Below are 17,273 nucleotides of genomic sequence, written 5' to 3'. Positions count from 1 at the left end.
ACACACACACACACACACACACACACACACACACACACACACACAATCTAAGGGTGATTTATGACCCTTAAACTCAAAAGGTTGTTTTAAAAAGTTGAATATGTTGAGTTTGTAAAAAAAAAAAAAACAGGTGCGTTTTCCTGGAATGAACTGAAAAAAAGTGTTTTATAAACATTAAATAATATAAACCTATAATAGCAGACATCTAAAACAAATAGTGGACGCAGACATTCTGCACTCATTGAATCAGAGCAGCTAGATTCCTGCCTCCATTCACACATCCAGCATAAACGAGCCTCCGTTACGTCCTTAGAGTCTTGGAGTGATACAGTCGGGACAGATCTTCTGTTGCGAGTTCCCCCTTTGCTTGCAGATCTCCTTCGGTGTGCAGGAAGATGAAGCGACTTTACTTCTCTCGGTTGCAACACACGGACGGCTCAAACTAAATGAGCAGTTCGTCTCTGAAGCTGTGAAGCCTCACATCTGGATGGTTACAGATGTGACCCTGTGGCTTCACCGAGTCAGGATTTTACAGTTTTTAATTTGAAGAAATGACGAAACTGATTTCAGCAACCTGTTAGGAGCTACATGGAAGCTGCTACATGCCCGTCTTCTTATTTCTGCTCGTGCTTCTTCTCATAGCTCAAACCTTTGAAGAAACAAAAAGATGTTGAGTTCTTTAGTGTTAAGATGGGCTTTTTTGATTTTATCACAACGAAGATATGGTAAATAAAACTAAGCTGTTTTCTTTAGTTTGTTTTTCTTTTATTTATATATATTTGTGCTGTTTTAGCATGCGTCAAAACTTTCAGCTCATTCAGATGACTGCTGTGATTTTAGGTTTTTGTAACCTTTAGACTTTTTAAATATTTGACTTTATTAAAACTATTCCACTTAGAAATGAATCGTTGACTTCTTTCATAATCTGAATCAACTTATTGACATTATTTTTGTCATTTTATGCTGCTTTTAATTTTATAATTTGCTCTTTTGGCTAATAGCTAATGTTCTGTTCCTTTTAGCTAACATTTAGCTACTTTTAGCTTTTAAACACCATACAGCTACTTTTAGCTTTTTTTTTTTTTTTTTTTTTTTTTTGCTAAAGTTCAGCTCTTTTACATTCTAGCTGTTATTACATTTGTTATTATGTTTAGCCATTAGTAACTGCTCTACAATTTATAGTTTCTAGCTATTGTTCTGGTATTTTTTTAGCTACTGTTTTATTACTTTTTCATTTTAGCAATCTTTCTTCTACTTTTAGCTGTTAGCCACCATCCTGCTACTTTAAGCTTTTTACAATTGTTTTGCATTTTAACTCTAAGCTACAGTTTTGCTGCCTTTAGCTTTTAGCTAATGTTCTGCCATTTTTTGCTTTTTTCTATTGCTCTGCTAATTTTTGCTTTTAGCTAAAAGTATCAAAATATTTTAGCTAATCTAAACTAAAAATAGATAAAACTACCGAAAGTAACTAAAACTAATTACAAATGATAGCTGCTATATAGCTACTTTTTGATTTTGGCTGTATAGTCTTTCAGTACTTTAAGCTAGAGTTTGACTATTTGAATTAGTGTTTTGCTGCTTTAGCATTAAGCTTCTTTTAGCTTTTAGCTACAGTTTTGTTTAGATTTACTAACTCAGTTTGAGCATATTCAGCTATTTTTTTCAGTCACTCACCATTCAGCACTATTTTGGACAAAAAGTGCATTTCCTCAAGCCATTTCTAGAAATGTAAAAAAAGACAAAAACAAACAAAAAAAAGCTCTACAGCCTTCTATTTTTCAATATATTCAAAGTAACACTTGAAAACATTTTAGCCTTTTTCGTTGTAGCTGAACATTTAATGATGATGTTCAGCTGCTTGCCTACTTTCACTCAAGTGCCCTCGACCACAGAACAGCAAATACGTCCCACGTACGTTTGTGCTGGAGGAAAGAAAAGTCGAGCCGGTTCAGCTCGACCTCATGTGAACGCAGGCAGAGTCAAAGGTCAAAGTTCATCAGCTGAAGTGGCACAGTCCTATTTGTAGACCGAGCCTCAGCAGAGGGAGGCCCACTGGTTCAGCCATCACATTTTCAAAACAAAACGAAGCTCCTGCTTTTTTAAAATTTTGCATTCTGTCTTTGAATCACACACGGTGAAATCCAGAAGGGTTTGGTTTCCTGCAGCGATACGATTTTAAATAAAGCGCTTCAAGCCACAATGAAGAGAAAAACAAAGATACGATTTTAAATAAAGCGCTTCAAGCCACAATGAAGAGAAAAACAAACACATTTATCTACAATTAAACTCCTTTGAATGGATTTTCTCCTTCATCAAAACTACTTCACCAAATATCCTGTCAATGTCACCTTTTAAAAGCTGCTAATTCAGCTAAAAATCAGCATCTTCACAGATTATGAGACATAAAAAGAGGTTTAAGTTCTTTTTAAAAGCTGCTTTTGTGCTGCTAAAAGGAGCAATTTACTCATGAAAGTGCTTATCTGATTAAAAAAAATTATTATTCTAGGAAATTATTGTATGAGCCACCACTTGTAGAAGCCTTCAAACGTTTTTTTTATTCCTTTAAATGTCTGCGTGCATTTCATGGTGTTGTGTCAGATGGAGATTGTGTGTGTGTGTTGCAGAGATGACAGCAGCTAAAATCACACAGGGTTAATGATGCTGTCAGAAAAGTGAGGAAGCTGATGAGGAAGGCGCCACGGGGCCAAACACAGTTAATCCATTTGACTCTTTAAGTAATTGTCGTTTTTCCACTCCCACTGTTAATATTTAATATTTTGAAAGAGATTATTATAGTCACAATAAAATTTCTTCAGACTTTCTTTATCATAAAATGCACTTAAAGAAGGACGCAACACATTTAACTGTCTTTAAACGCCCTTCATTCATAAAGGTGAAGCACTTGAACGCATCATCAAGTTGTCATTTATTGTTTCTTCGGTGTAAAAAGACTTTAAAACGACTTCCACAGGATTAATGTTCCTTCCTCACAAAGAAGAGTCAAAGTCTTTACACTTATAATTTGAAACTAGTAAGATAAAACCAGACTGACAGGAACATTTGTTTTTGCTCGTACTAAGAGAACATTTTAAGCATATCTGGTGTCAATTCTTCGTCGTAGCAATCGTAACAAATCAGACTGAAAATAAGTTTGAATCTTGAAGACGACGCTTTGATTCTTTTCGTTTTAAAAGTGAATCGTCGTCAAAAATCCTCCAAAATTGTGGATTGTTAGAAATTTTGAGCAAAACTGGGAAAAGACAAGAAGTTTGGTGCAAAACAAAGGCAGCATTTCTGAGAGAAAAATCACAAGTGTAAAAGCATGGCGGCAGAAATGTCATGGTATGGAGTTACGGTAGTTTAATGCCAGAAATTATTGCTCCTGCTTTAGAGTTAAAAGTTGAAATATGAAACACTTGAAATGTCTCCATTTATCAGTAGACAAACCCACCAAAAACAACCTCCGAGGTGGGAGTCGAGCCTTTCTCTCGTTATGAAACACTGTAACCAGATAAATGTAAGTGTCATCGGTTTGCACAAATCCGTACACCACCCCCCCACCCCCCACGCCAAATGCCCCCTTTTTCCAAGGCACTTGAGTGACTTGAACTAAATAACAACCGCCTGACGAGCACAATTACTTTATTAGACGACAACAGCAGCTTGGACATGATCGAATTATATTCCACAACAGAACTGTGACCCAGTGGACCCCCCCACCCCCCCCGCGGGGCAGATTTCAATGGGACTTTGTTCATCTGAATATATTGGCACACAGTGAGCGGACTGATTAAACAGGCACTTTATTCACGACGTGGATAATGTTGAATGGTCTGAATCGAAACGGCTCGGGAACAATTATTAAAAGCATCATCATCCACAGAACCTTTTATGTAAAGTGCTCAGAAGCGTTGATATAACATACACCTGAAAAATATAAAATACATCTAAACCCACAAATACTTAATATTTTGGATTGCAATCTGAGTCTCTGCATAGATTACTTCTCTTTAACCTAATGTCCGCCTTTCTCCACTTCATAACCCTTCCTCTGCACTGAGCTGAATAAAAAGCTGAATATTTAGGATTTTTTTTCGAGTGCAGTAATCTTCTTGGAAGACTGATTTATTATTATTTTTTACGAGCGAAATCGTCATTTCTCAGTATTAGCATTCTAAAGAGCCACTTTCAAAGTCAAGGACCAAATTCTATCTGGACTGGAGTAAATTAGCTCGTTTCATTTCCGCTTCTTTTGTGACGTTAGTCGTGGAAATGAAAGAAAGAGATCAGATAGTGTGGTGAGGACCGTTTCACAAACTGATTCAATAATTACTTCTTGGGTGTTGTGGCAAAATGTCGAGATCTCAATGTAAATGTCCACGTCTGTGAAATTTATTCACCTGGAAACAGGAAGTTGATTCAAGGCTTCTGACTTTACTTCATCTTCTTTAACTTTAAAAACAACTTCTATTAAAAAAACATAATAAACGACAGAGAATCTATCACCAACACCTATAACTGAAGAACAAGGATTAAGTCTAACTGAACTGATGATCCATCTACAATAGGTATTACAGTAGTTTCTCGATACTTCGCAGTTCTAATTTCGCGGATTCGCTTTTTCGTGGTTTTTCAAAGTAAGAGTGGACAAGACACACAACTGGCTGATTGATGGATGAGCCATGCGAAAAATTGTTTATTTAAAATAAATTATTTTAAACGATTTAGCACCTGTGTGCAGCCCACAGGTGCAGGGAGAAGCTCCCTCTGCAGCCTGTCATGATCGCCGCTCTCTGCCACGCCCACATTTCTCCTCCGTGCTGCAGCAGCTTCTTGAAGGGTTAACCCTTTTCTGTCCAGATACACCGATCAATTTTTGTCTTCCAACTTAAAATCCAAAGTATGTCACATCGTAAAATTGTCGTCATGATCACAAAATATGAAAGTGTTAAAAGTTATTTTCAATTATTTTAGAACTTCTATGTTCAATTATTTGTTACAGTGTAATTGATCAAGAAGTACATTTCTGCTCCGTGCTGCTGCTGTGTGAAGGGTTAACCCTTTGCTGTCCCGCTACACTTCTCTTCTCTACAATTTAAATACTGTAATATTTTAAATAAACAATCCATGCAGCATGGATTGTTTATTTAAAATATTGCAGTATTTAAATTAAAAGTACACAGAAGGCGGGAGTTTGGGCGTGAAACTTGAACTTAGACTACTGTATCCCTACTTGACGGGTTTTCACTTATCGTGGGGGGCGTGGTCCCCTAAACCCCGTGATAAACGAGGGACTACTGTATTTATTCATAACCTTTCTATAGAACCTCACTTCAAAATAACTGAACTACGACTTTAGACTTGTGCAAAGACTGTTTGGGGAACCTTTCCATCTATCAAATATTTATTACTATTACCGATAGAAGAGGTGATTTTCGAACATTCAAAGTTTAGTTTTAATTAATAAATTAAAAGATTTGTTTTGATCGGCACAGCTGTCTTTACTTTTTAATAATCAATATCTAGGAGTGGGCTTGGGGTGATCTTCACAACAGAACACCCGTCACCCGTCCATTTCCGACCCCCCCCCACCCCACCCCCCCCAGCACTCCTAGCACATTTCTGTCATTCTAGTTTATTTTGAAAGGATTATAAAGTGGAAACTATGGTTGAAGGTGAGCTCAGCTTTACTGCCATAACAGGATCATACATCTCCACACTGACTGATTGGCCTGATAAAGATAATAATAAAAAAAGATTCCTGGCAGCTGCAAACATCTCTGTAACACGCAGCCTCAGATTCTTCAGACTTTTTCAGCTGCAGGACTCAGGGGTGTTGAACATTCAAAGAAAAATCATTTACCGTACTTGCCGCCGTACACGTTGCACAGCCGTATAAGTCGCATCAGTCCAAACATGTCTAATAAAGTGGAAAAAAACATAAATACGTTGCTTCGCCCTCTAGTGGTTGAAAATGGTAGTGTTCAATATTTTCCATGTCTGAATGAATGAAATCATCAGATCTCAGCCAAAAATTGGGTTAAAAATATGTGAAAAACCGTATATTAGTCACTTCAGCGTATAAGTCGCAAGATTTGCAAATTTATGCAAAAAGGTGCGACTTATACAGCGAAAAATACAGTAATTACCTAACAAATTCAACAAGCGCCGTCACGTCAAATGCCCATCCCCAACACTAATATTGACACTAGTTTAGAAGACTTTGTCACACAAACCACTATTAAATCCACACGTTAAGTTATTATTCCCTCATCTTAATAAAATACTCCAAACAGCTGCGAGCACAAAGCATCCGTACTGCATTTGTGATTTTTAACCAGAGCGTCGGAGTCTGAAATAATAAATGGCGCTTCAGGTTTATTTGAAATGGGCGCCGTTTAAAAGCAACAACGCTCGCAGAAACAAATCATCTTCTTTCGAAGCTATAAACCAAACAGGACTTGGGTTTAAAGAGTTAGAAATTAGAAGTAGCATGTGAACTCTGAGGCTGCTGCTGGTTTCTAGAAGGCGTGAGTTAATGTCACCGTGACCTCTCCGGCTCCAGGACAGCTGTTTATGTGAAGAGGAAGAGTAAACGAGGCTGCTTTCATCATGCACGTGTTCCCGCCCTCCGTGCAGTAATACACCCAAGTGTTTAACGCCAAGCTGAGGTTTCCGTCCGACCCGTTCAGGACAGGTGGGAGTTTGGCTGAGATGCGGAGAGGCTGCGACACATCCACGATTTCTCCCGTCATCACCTGCTCGCCCAGCAGCCACTCGTTACCTGGGGAACAGGTGAAAACAAAAGAGGCACACTAAGGTCCTCTGAAAGCAACACAAGGATTCTTAAATAATTTCACAATTTTATATGTTCTTTTTCATTTTTGACGACAGGTCGTAAAATAATTCTGGATATTGGAGCCGTACTGAAGCAAGTTTTAGATTCTTCCACAAAGGGATGGGTCAGATTCAAAACATACAGCTAAAATCTTCAGCAAATTGCTTAGAAGTTTAATAAATAGCTACCTTTGCTGCTTAGGAAAGGACTTCTGCTCAGTTCACATGGCATTGATCACTTTGGCACATTTTATTGACATTTTTCTTCCTCAGACTAGTCTCAAAATGTAGATAATGAAATGCTTCAAGCTCAACATGTTGCAAGTAAAAACCTTACACAGACTTTGAGGTGAGTTTGTGATGAGGATGATTCTCAGCTACTATCACACCAAAATTTAGCTCAATATCAGTTAAACTGGTTGAGCTATAGCTATCTATGTATTTGCTAAGGTTGATTTGCTGTGGCGGCCATGTTGAATCAGGTAGATTTTAAATATTAATCAGCTGCACATGTAGTGATTCCTTCCTGAGAGTTTCAATAAAATCCATCCAGTGGTTTATGAGATATTTTGCTAACAGACAAACACACACAGGTAATTATGTAATCGTGCACTTTTCATGGTAGCAGACACTACTTACACTTGACTGATCAGGAACATTTAAAGGAAAATGTCTTTTTTTTTGTTTATCAGTGCCACCATAAATCCTTTCAGTTATTTTGACTTTTATTTTAGAATGCTCTAAACTGTAGTGAAAAACCATCTACAAAAAAATCACAATAAAAAACATGCTTCGACATACTAATTTAGTATGTTGACATGCTGTAAAAAAATTAATATCAAACTTGCACATTTTTCCATATTTATGGTAATTTTTGTTGTAAACTATGCATTTTATTCTCACATTTACGGTAATAATTTTAAGAAAAAAGTTAATTTACATTTTTTATTTACAGTAATGAATTTTAGGCAGTGTAGCATTTTCTGCATTTACGTTAATTCATATTAGGTGTCACAATTTTTCTTGCATTTATGGTCATTCCAAAGTCGGACCATATTTTTGCTGGAAGGTCATTTTTAATTAAACAATTCTTCCTGAGCGATCCGATGTGTCTGAGGAAAGGACTTCTGTAATCTACGCTGTGACACCAGTTATCACAATGATCAGGGTCCAGTTTGCACAAAACAGCACGGCACATATGCAATAATACCGGATTTTCCGGTGTATAAATTGCAGTTTTTTTGCATAGATTTGTCAGTTCTGCGACTTGTACGCCGAAGCGACTTAAATACGTTTTTTTTTATATTTATAATGCAATTTTTGACTGACGCTTTAAATTTCTAAGAACTGCAACAGCGAGTCCTCCCATGAGCGCTCGCTTCACTCAGCTGGTGTAGGCGAAGGAACACTGGAGAGCTAGCAGCTCCGTCCGGGATGGATGGATGGATGGGTGGATGGATGGCACCACACCGCCCAGGCGAAATGAAGCTGTTTTGACCATTAAATAAACACATAATGAATGCGACGGGTCAACGGTGATGCATAATAAATGCAATTTAAGCCCTATTCGCACGGGATTAGTTTTACCTAGGGACCACATGCTATTTGTAATAATTACGGAGATCGTCTGTGTTGTTAATCCCGTGTGAATCGGCCATGTCAGTAATTTGTAAAGTAAAAATTCCCCTGCAAATTACCTACTATATTTTGATGAACTCCGAGGTCCCGTGATAATACTAATCCAGTGCGAATGGGCATCTCTGTGATTTGGACAGAAATGCGCAGGATCTGATACGTAATGACGTGGTTTTTTTTTTTTTTGTTTAAGCAAAATAATTTGGAAAAAATATAGAACAAGGCTATTTTAAATGAACGCGCTGCTTGCTTCGGCTTTTTTTATTCATTTTTCTCGTGCACTGGTCCTGGAGATACTGCAATACCAGGTCAATGCATGGTTTGGACAGAGCAACCCCCTATTCTATCTCCCTGTTCCAAAAATCCATTTAATATATGGTCCCCGGGTAGGGGACAGCTTTTATGCTGCTACTTCATTCACTGCAGATGACAGCAGGTGCGGAGACGCGCGTGTGATCAGCTGATCCATCCATCCATCCATTATATTTACCCGCTTCTTCCTTTTCGGGTAGCAGGAGTCGCTGGTGCAAATGTCCAGCCATCAATGTGCGAGAGGCAGGGGACACCGTGGACAGGTTGCAAGTCCATTTCAACCGGCGGGTCAGCGGACGCTCACACACGCAGCCGGTGACAGCTGTCCATCTGAGCTTAATGTGGTTTTTTTTTTACCTCTTAAACCGGCCGGTTGGACCTGCCTCCTCCTCCTCAACAAGTAGATTAACACAATTTTATATTGCGCATTCTTCAGTTTTGCTGATTCATAAAACCACATCAAAGCCTGAGACCGTCCCAGACTGCACATTAAGCACATTATATGGACCGGCTCGCAGCGCGTTAACATCATATCCGGAAGATGTCTGTAAATTTCAGCTAAATCTCAGGCTTTGGTTATCCCGTGCGAATGCACCTCACAAAAAGACATTGGGGAGTAATTGATTTACTACATGTGGTCCTTAGGTAAAATTAATCCCGTGTGAATAAGGCTTTATACGCTGAAGCGACTTATATGTTTTTCCCTCTTCATGATGCTTTTTTTGACTGATGCAACTTATACTCCGGAGCGACTTATACGCCGGAAACTACGGTGTGTTCCAGGTGCTGCGCTAACTTGTTGAGCAAGTCAAAAACATCAGCTCAGTTTAGACTCGTTTCCGTCTGCACTCTGAAAGATCAGCAGTGTTTGTACGAGTCCGTCAGCCTGACATTTAGATTTACTGCTGAACTCTGACGCTTGAGCATCACAAAGCTCAAAGGAGTCCTCTGAAACATCAACCGAAACCCACGCAACCTCGCTAAATCACATAAAATGTTCGGTGACGACTTGGTTTTCTAAAACAGAAAGTGCACTTCTAAAAGCAAATTCACTTCTTTCCAAAAAAAAAAAAAAAAGATTAACTCCAAACAAAACGGCTAGACGTTTTTTCTGCCGGAGGGATGACAAAATCCATGCTGGCAGTGATTAATGAAGCTGATGTTGAACACCATGTCCCATGGAAGCCATTTGTAAAAAGCCACTGAAGAAACAATTTAGATCTGGCGTGTACCTCGAACTCGATCCATTAAAATTCCTGCCTCGGCGCTGATCTGATCAGCGGGAGTCTAGACTCCGCATAATGGGACGGGGAGGATCACGTAACATAGCCTGGTAGCTGCTTATGTGAACTGAGGCATGTCATCTTATCGAAATGTTCTAAAAATAACCCGCTGATACGACTGACTGCCTGCAGCGTCACTCGGAGGGATGGAAACACTTCAGGTCCAAACCACTGTCACTCACATGATATCTACAGAAAATCACCTCACACCCCATTCTGTCCCCGGACTGCGGTTAATTACTGTTCAGCGATCCTTAGGACTTAAAAATCCTGCATCAAATTAAAATCCAAGCATTATTTGAAGGAATGCATATCACCTGCTGCCTTTCCTGCCAGAGTTTTTCACTAAAATATTTTTTAAATCCTTGAATCCAACAAAGTTCAGTCAAGTCATCTGGATGGGTTTTTTTTTTGTGTGTTGAGATGTTTCGTCCTTCATCCAAAGGACTTCATCAGTCAATGGAGCCACAAACAAACTGAGTTCCACAAGCAGCAAACCCACATAGTGAACCACAGAAACTGTCCAGATGACCTGACTGAACTTCGTTGTATTTTTTTACCTGGATTATTGAGCATGAACTTTGATGTTTTGAACCATTTTGACTATGGCTGCCTCAGAGGAGTCGATGGGGAAGCACTCCAGAAACCATCTGATCACTATAAAACTGGTGGTCCACTATGTGAGCGTGCTGCTTGTGAGACTCAGTTTGTTGTGGCTCCTTGGACTGATGAAGTCCTTTGGATGAAGGACAAAACGTCTCAACAGAAAAAAAGAACCCGTCCAGTTGTTGGACCTTTAAAATACATGATGCACAACCTAACATGATATAATGCAACAGTATGCGTTGGAGAGGACTCTCAGCTACTATCACACCACATTTTAAACTAATAATTGTGAAATTGATTGACTTATAGCCATGTTTGTGATTTGAGATCACAGAGAATCAAACATTTCCATGCATTCTGAGTGGACTTCGTCTCACCTTCGGCTGACAGTGCCCAGCAGCTCGGTGCTTCTTTGGTGAGTTTGGCTCCTTCTGGAAGTGAAATGGCGAGCGACATGCAGACAGTCTGGCCTGCGGACACGGTCACTGGCGGTGCGTTCTTCCTGACAGCTGATTTAGGAAGCGTTGGGACTTTAGTCGCAGCCGGACGCTTCACAGGTGCAGAGTCTGTGCACTCAGTGAGGACGGGGAACTGTCGGGAGAGAGATTTAGATGTCTGGGTTAAAAGCGGAGAAAGGAGAAAGCCACATTTTATTCAAACTCGGTCAGAGTATTTGCTTTTAGTCGAGAATAATTACATAAACATGGGTGAAATGTAACGTACTCTCTTAAGTAAAAAAACACAAATCTAACCAGAGAGACAGTCTTGGACTCCAGGTCCAGAACTTTGATTTGGTGGTTGTTTGTGTCGGCCACGTAAAGCAGTTTCCCGCCGTCGCCGACACAGATTCCTCCAGGTTCATTGAAGCAAGATTTGTTGAGTTCTGGTCCCAGAGCGTCACCAGCCTCTCCCGTCCCTGCTAATGTGGCACACTGCTTTGTTTTTGGATCCACCGTCTTAATCTGAGCACAAAAGGTAAATCATTTTACCAAAGATCATTCGTGTCACTTATGTGGCATTAAATGAACATGGGACTGAACAGATTTATACCGTTCTTACCTTGTGGTTGTAGGAATCTGCCACATAGAGCAGCTTTTGTTCAGGAGCCCAGGCGACACCGAGAGGATGCTGCAGCTTGGCGTCCACTCCTTTCCCATCAACATCCCCGAAAGCAAAAAGGTTCTGGTTCAAAGAAGACAAAACAAAATTCAACTTCCTGGGCCGGATGAAAGGAGTTCATGGGATGAACAGGGCCTGCAGGCCACCAGCTGATAATCAGCTAAAGAACTTAAAACTCTATGAGCAGCAGTATATTTATAAAATACAGTCTAATAGTGGACTTGACAGGCCTTTTGCCCCTTCAAATGAATAAACTGTGTATGACCTTGCAGTTCATTACATCTCTTTTTATGGGTGATAAGTTTAAAAACATCTGTATCTTAATGATGAAAGGAAATAAAGTACACCAAAATATTTTTAGCAGTAAACGAAAAAGGTCTGGTTTAAATCCATTCTTTCTATTTATGAAAAACCAACCCTGAAGCTTTGTGGTCACTGAAGGGCTACATACACAAAGACGTGTGTATTTTATTATAAGTGTGCCTTTGATAAACAGATTTAAATAAAACTAGAGAGACTGCATTTCCTGCGAAAATGCAGTGGAATGCTTATTGCAGAAGAACTTGCTGAAAAACAGCTGAAATTAGCTAAAAAAAATTCTGGGATGTAGCTGCTGAAATGAAAGAACAAGCCTAAATTAGCAGAAGAAATCAGAAAGAACACATTTGTTGAATTAGGTTAAATACCAGCAAGCAGAAATGAGCTGAACATTTTGAAAAAAGGCTAAACAAACAAACAAACAAACAAACAAAAAAACCAAGCTAAAATGAGCACCAAAAAAATTAAATTAAACATCTAAAAAAAAGGCAAAAAGGCAGAAAGAAGCCTAACCTACAAGGAGGTGGAAAGAGCTGGAATAAGCTAAAAAAAGTGGAATTAGTTGAAAAAGCTCAAGTTTGCATAAAACAGCTGAAATAACAGAAAAAGCTGAAACTAGCTAAAAAAAGCTGAAAGGAGTATCACAAACTGAGGTTAGCAGAAAGAAGTTAATTAGGCTAAAAGTAGCAGGAATTACCACAAAAAAATTGAATTTATATGAAAACAGCTGAAATTAGCTTTTTTTTCTAAAAAGGCAGAACAAGCTTAACTTAACAGAAGAAAGCAGAAAGAAGGTGTTTAGCAATTAGGATGAAAGAAGCAGAAATGAGCACATAAAATAAAAATTATCTGAAAAAAGTTGTAATTAGCAAAAAAAACCAGCTGAAATTCGATAAAAATGCAGAAAGTAGCTGAAATTACAAGAAGGAAATGGAGAGAACATTTTTGCTGAGTTAGGCTGAAAAACATGGAAATGAGTGCAAAAAATGTGGACTTAGCTGAAAAAGCCATAATTAGCTCAAAAACAGCTAAATAGTAGCTGAAATAACAGAAAAAGTTGAAACTTGCAGAAATAGCTGAAAGAAGCATAACAAACTGAAATTAGCAGAAAGAAGTTAGAAGAAACAAAAATGTTGTAGTTAGCAGAAATAATCCAAAAGGAGAACAAAACAGCTGAAAACAGCTGAAATTTGCTGAAAATAGCTGAAAAAATATTTAAATTTGCACAAGGAAGCTGAAAGAAGCTGAATCAGAACAAAATATGAAAGTAGCAGTAAAAGGTTGTAAACAGATCCAAAGATTTCAAGGTTGTAACATGAACTCAGTTCATTTTCTGTGAGGAAAAAAGTGGCAGAAAAGGCTAAATATTTCAAAAAGCTAAAGTTGCACCAATACCAAAAGTCATAGCAGGATTGTCCTGAAAGGGCTGAAAGTTTTGATATGATTTGTTGCAATAGCTTGAAAACTGCAGGACGAGAACCGTGTTGAAAAATGTACGGAAGAAAAATGGATCACAATAGTGTGAATGCTTCATGAACATTCACACAACTAGAGAATAGTAAAAATGAACAGTAAATGATTTTAGGAGTATAAAATTCAGACCATCTCAGATTCTCTCTCTTTTCTCTTTGGATGGTTTGTTATAGAAACCAGTAAGTAGCAACAATCTGCCATCACATTTGCACCCACCAGCGGGTCTCTCTCTCCTCCAACCAGATGCTTGACGGCTCCGTCTTTCAGCGACAGCGTGCGCACGGTGCTGCTTTCACTGTCGGCCACGAACAGGCAGCTCCAGGGCTCCTTGAGGGCCGAAGCCAGGCCGGAAGGCTGAGCGAAGCCCGCCTTGTGAGGGTAGGCGTTGTTTCGGTTCTCCTCGCTGCCGCTGCCGGCCCATCGCACGCACGTCCCCGCCTTGGACTCACTGTTAAAGTTGTACAGCAGAACTTTATGATAAACACTGATGGACATCGACAAAACTGAGGTTCTTTTTTGTTATTGTTACAAACACATCTATTTGATGCAAAATATAAACATTTGTTCTGTACATTTGTACAAATGTACTGAACATGTGTACATAATGTTACAATTACAAACATTTGTATATAATGCTTGTACATTTGTTCAACAGTCCCAAATCTCAAATGAGTTGAAAAGGAGATGCCGTGGATGCATTCCCGTCTCTCTGCCAGCTGTGCTCGAGTGCCTGACCACTGAGATCCTGGAGCTAGCAGGAAACGCAGCTCGTGACAGCAGAAGGACCGGGATTGTTCCCCGACACCAGCAGCTGTCCGTCCGCAGCGATGAGGAGCTCGGCGGGCTGCTGGGAGGAGTGGCCATCATTCTGGGAGTTCAGCCCAGCATTCGGGCAGTCCTGCAGCCCAGGAGAACCAAGAGGCCAGCCGAGTCTGGGTGGATGGATTGGACAGCATCTGCAGCCATTTTCTTCAGATCTGCTGTGACCTTTGAAAAAGATCCTTCCTGCCTACAGCCATCAGTGTCTATAACATCTCAATGAAATGAGAAAAATTAGTTAAACAACATTTAATTTCCCTTTGGGATTAATTCAAATTCAAAATTCAAAAATACTTTATTAATCCCAGAGGGAAATTATTTGTTGTTGAAACTCATTATCCTCATTTCATTAAGAGATGTTACAGATACTGATGGCTGTAGACTGGAAGGATCACTTGTAAAGGTCCATCCCACAGCGGATCCTAAGAAACTGGCCGCAGATGCTGTCCCATCTGTCCACCCAGACTCGACTAGCCTCTCAGTTCCCTCGGGCTGTAGGACCGCCCGAATTCAGAGCAGAACTCCTCCCAGCGTGATGGCCACTCCTCCCAGCAGTCTGCCAAGCTCCTCATTGCTGCTGATTCTGAATGATGCTGTAATGAAAGTATTTTTGAATTGAATTGAACATCATTCTAAAATTTGTCACCAGAGTTCCTGTACATATGTCTAAAATAAGATACACCTGTGTCCTTTCATGATTAAAAAAGTCTCAAGGCTACTGCTGCCAAGTGGTCTTGTAATTATGTAAATATGCACAGGTCTCTCACCTTCCTTTGGGCAGTTTTCCATCTGCTAGGAACAAAGCCCAAATCTGGTGAGTTCCTGCCATGGCTATCCACAGCACGTTGTCTTCAGCACCACCTACACACACAAGAGAAATGCAAAAACAACCATTTAGAAATGTGTCCCATTAAAAGCCTGACCTGCCGATTTTGTTTTATAAGAGACACTGTCGGCTGTTATAAGGTCCCAATTAGCCTTCTATTTTCCAATATTACTTTGTTGAAGAACATACCTTTGAACAATATCCTAGAAACAGTACAAACTTGTTTTAAGTGGCCATGAGGTAGTGCTTTGAAATATAAATGAAGTTTAGACAATTGTTGTTAAAACTACAAAAAATTGGTAAAATCGGTTTCTCGTGTAAGTATCGGCCAATCACCGATCACCCAAAATTAAGGAAATCGGGGCCGATTTATTGGTGCACTCCTAATGCAGAGGACTGAATGACTTGGCTAAAATTTGCTGCAGAAGCTAAACCGAGAAAAATACAGCTAAAAGATAAAAAGGAAAAAAAACAGCAAAAATATTAGCTAAAATAAAGCAAAGGCTGGCTAAATGCTAAAATAGCACAAAAACTAGCAAGAAGATAAAGGTAACAAAAGACTAGCTAAAAGCTTGAAGTAGCGAATGATAGAGTGCAAAAAGTGTAACCCCCCCCCGGCAAAAAAAAAAAAAAAAGTTTGAATGCTGACTCAGCATTTACACAATTAGCTAACTCATCAAATGTATAGTGACTGTGTCAGAGGAAGTTGTAAAAATAATTTGGACTAAGTAAACATTGAATATTGTGGCAGAATGTGGGAAATACGTAAAAGAAGTAAAGTTTAAAGCGTCCAGTGACACAAGAGATAAAAACAGTTCCTCTCCATCTGCATCTCGAGCCAACTGCACACCATGACCAGATCCAGAAACACGTTCTGTTGACTGTCCTCTTCTCCTGTTGCCTGGTGTCTCCATCTACACTCACCTCGTATACACAGTCTCCTCCACATCTTCAGCTATGTCTGGTCTCTTATGTAAAACATTTAATTTATTTTTATAGAATAAAAAGCCAGAGAGCACTGTGTGAGAGGGGGAGAGATAATATTGTGTAGAAACTGAGATAATGCAACACATTTTCAAACGACCTCTGCATGGAGACATTCACAGTGTGGCATTGAATAGTTGTTTTGTAAAGATCCACATATGGCTGATTTTTTTTTTTTTTAAAGAGAAAGAAAGAGCAGAGCTCCTCTCTGACCATCTGACAGATGGGGGATCATGACCTGGCATAAAAAGAACATCTGGCGCCTGGTTTCATACATTAAAAATGTAAGCCCCTCCCCTTTTTATGATAGGCAAATTATTAATCTAACTGTAATCACCTTACGCTAACACACCTCTTTCATTGTCCTTTTGATCTGCATGAGACTGAACCGAAAAATAGCAAAGTTCAACAAAGTCTAGACGATATGAGATTGGACAGATTTAAGAATTATTGACAGCAGAGCAAAACAAAGAGAGAATATAAAAAGGCACAACAAAGTACGGCAAGCAGTGAGTGACAGAGGAGAAAAATAATGCCACAAAACTTACAGGCAGTGCCAAGAATTACGTCCCAGGGAGAGCTGATTGGCTGCTCAGGTCCCATGGCCCCGCCCTCATTATCTGTCCCTTGAGCGCCAACGCCAGCTATAGTGGATACTCGTCGCTGAGAGAGGTCAATCTAACACGAAGACGAAAAAGACAGTCAGGCTTAGATATAAAAGCAGTCATCAACAGCTGTATAAGGCAGTTAATTACATTTCATCAACAGCTGTGAAGGCAGTTAATTACATTTCATCAACAACTGTATAAGGCAGTTAATTACATTTCATCAACAACTGTATAAGACAGTTAATTACCTTTCATAAACAGCTGTATAAGGCAGTTAATTACCTTTCATCAACAGCTGTATAAGGCAGTTGATTACATTTCATCAACAGCTGTCAAGGCAGTTGATTACATTTCATCAACAGCTGTATAAGGCAGTTGATTACATTTCATCAACAGCTGTATAAGGCAGTTAATTACCTTTCATCAACAGCTGTATAAGACAGTTAATTACCT

General features: G+C 39.3%; 1 protein-coding gene across 1 annotated transcript in view; it reads right to left on the bottom strand.

Annotated features, from left to right (window-relative positions):
• Positions 1–6,510: 6,510 nt before the first annotated feature.
• nhlrc2 (NHL repeat containing 2) overlaps positions 6,511–17,273 on the bottom strand; it is a 23,220-nt gene continuing 12,457 nt past the window's right edge. The window contains exons 6-12 of the mRNA XM_037691049.1: positions 16,761–16,890; positions 15,170–15,263; positions 13,800–14,031; positions 11,733–11,855; positions 11,426–11,635; positions 11,051–11,264; positions 6,511–6,784 (exon numbers count right to left, since the gene is read on the bottom strand). Of these exons, the coding sequence (XP_037546977.1) occupies positions 6,522–6,784; positions 11,051–11,264; positions 11,426–11,635; positions 11,733–11,855; positions 13,800–14,031; positions 15,170–15,263; positions 16,761–16,890 (1,266 nt within the window). The 3' untranslated portion in view covers positions 6,511–6,521. The remainder of the gene's footprint in view (positions 6,785–11,050; positions 11,265–11,425; positions 11,636–11,732; positions 11,856–13,799; positions 14,032–15,169; positions 15,264–16,760; positions 16,891–17,273) is intronic.

This window comes from Nematolebias whitei, chromosome 17, assembly GCF_014905685.2.
Source record: "Nematolebias whitei isolate Nwh7 chromosome 17, NemWhi1, whole genome shotgun sequence".
Classification (NCBI taxonomy): Eukaryota; Metazoa; Chordata; class Actinopteri; order Cyprinodontiformes; family Rivulidae; genus Nematolebias; species Nematolebias whitei.
The sequence above is the reverse complement of the archived record's forward strand: the minus strand, read 5'-3'. Positions and strand labels throughout refer to the sequence as shown.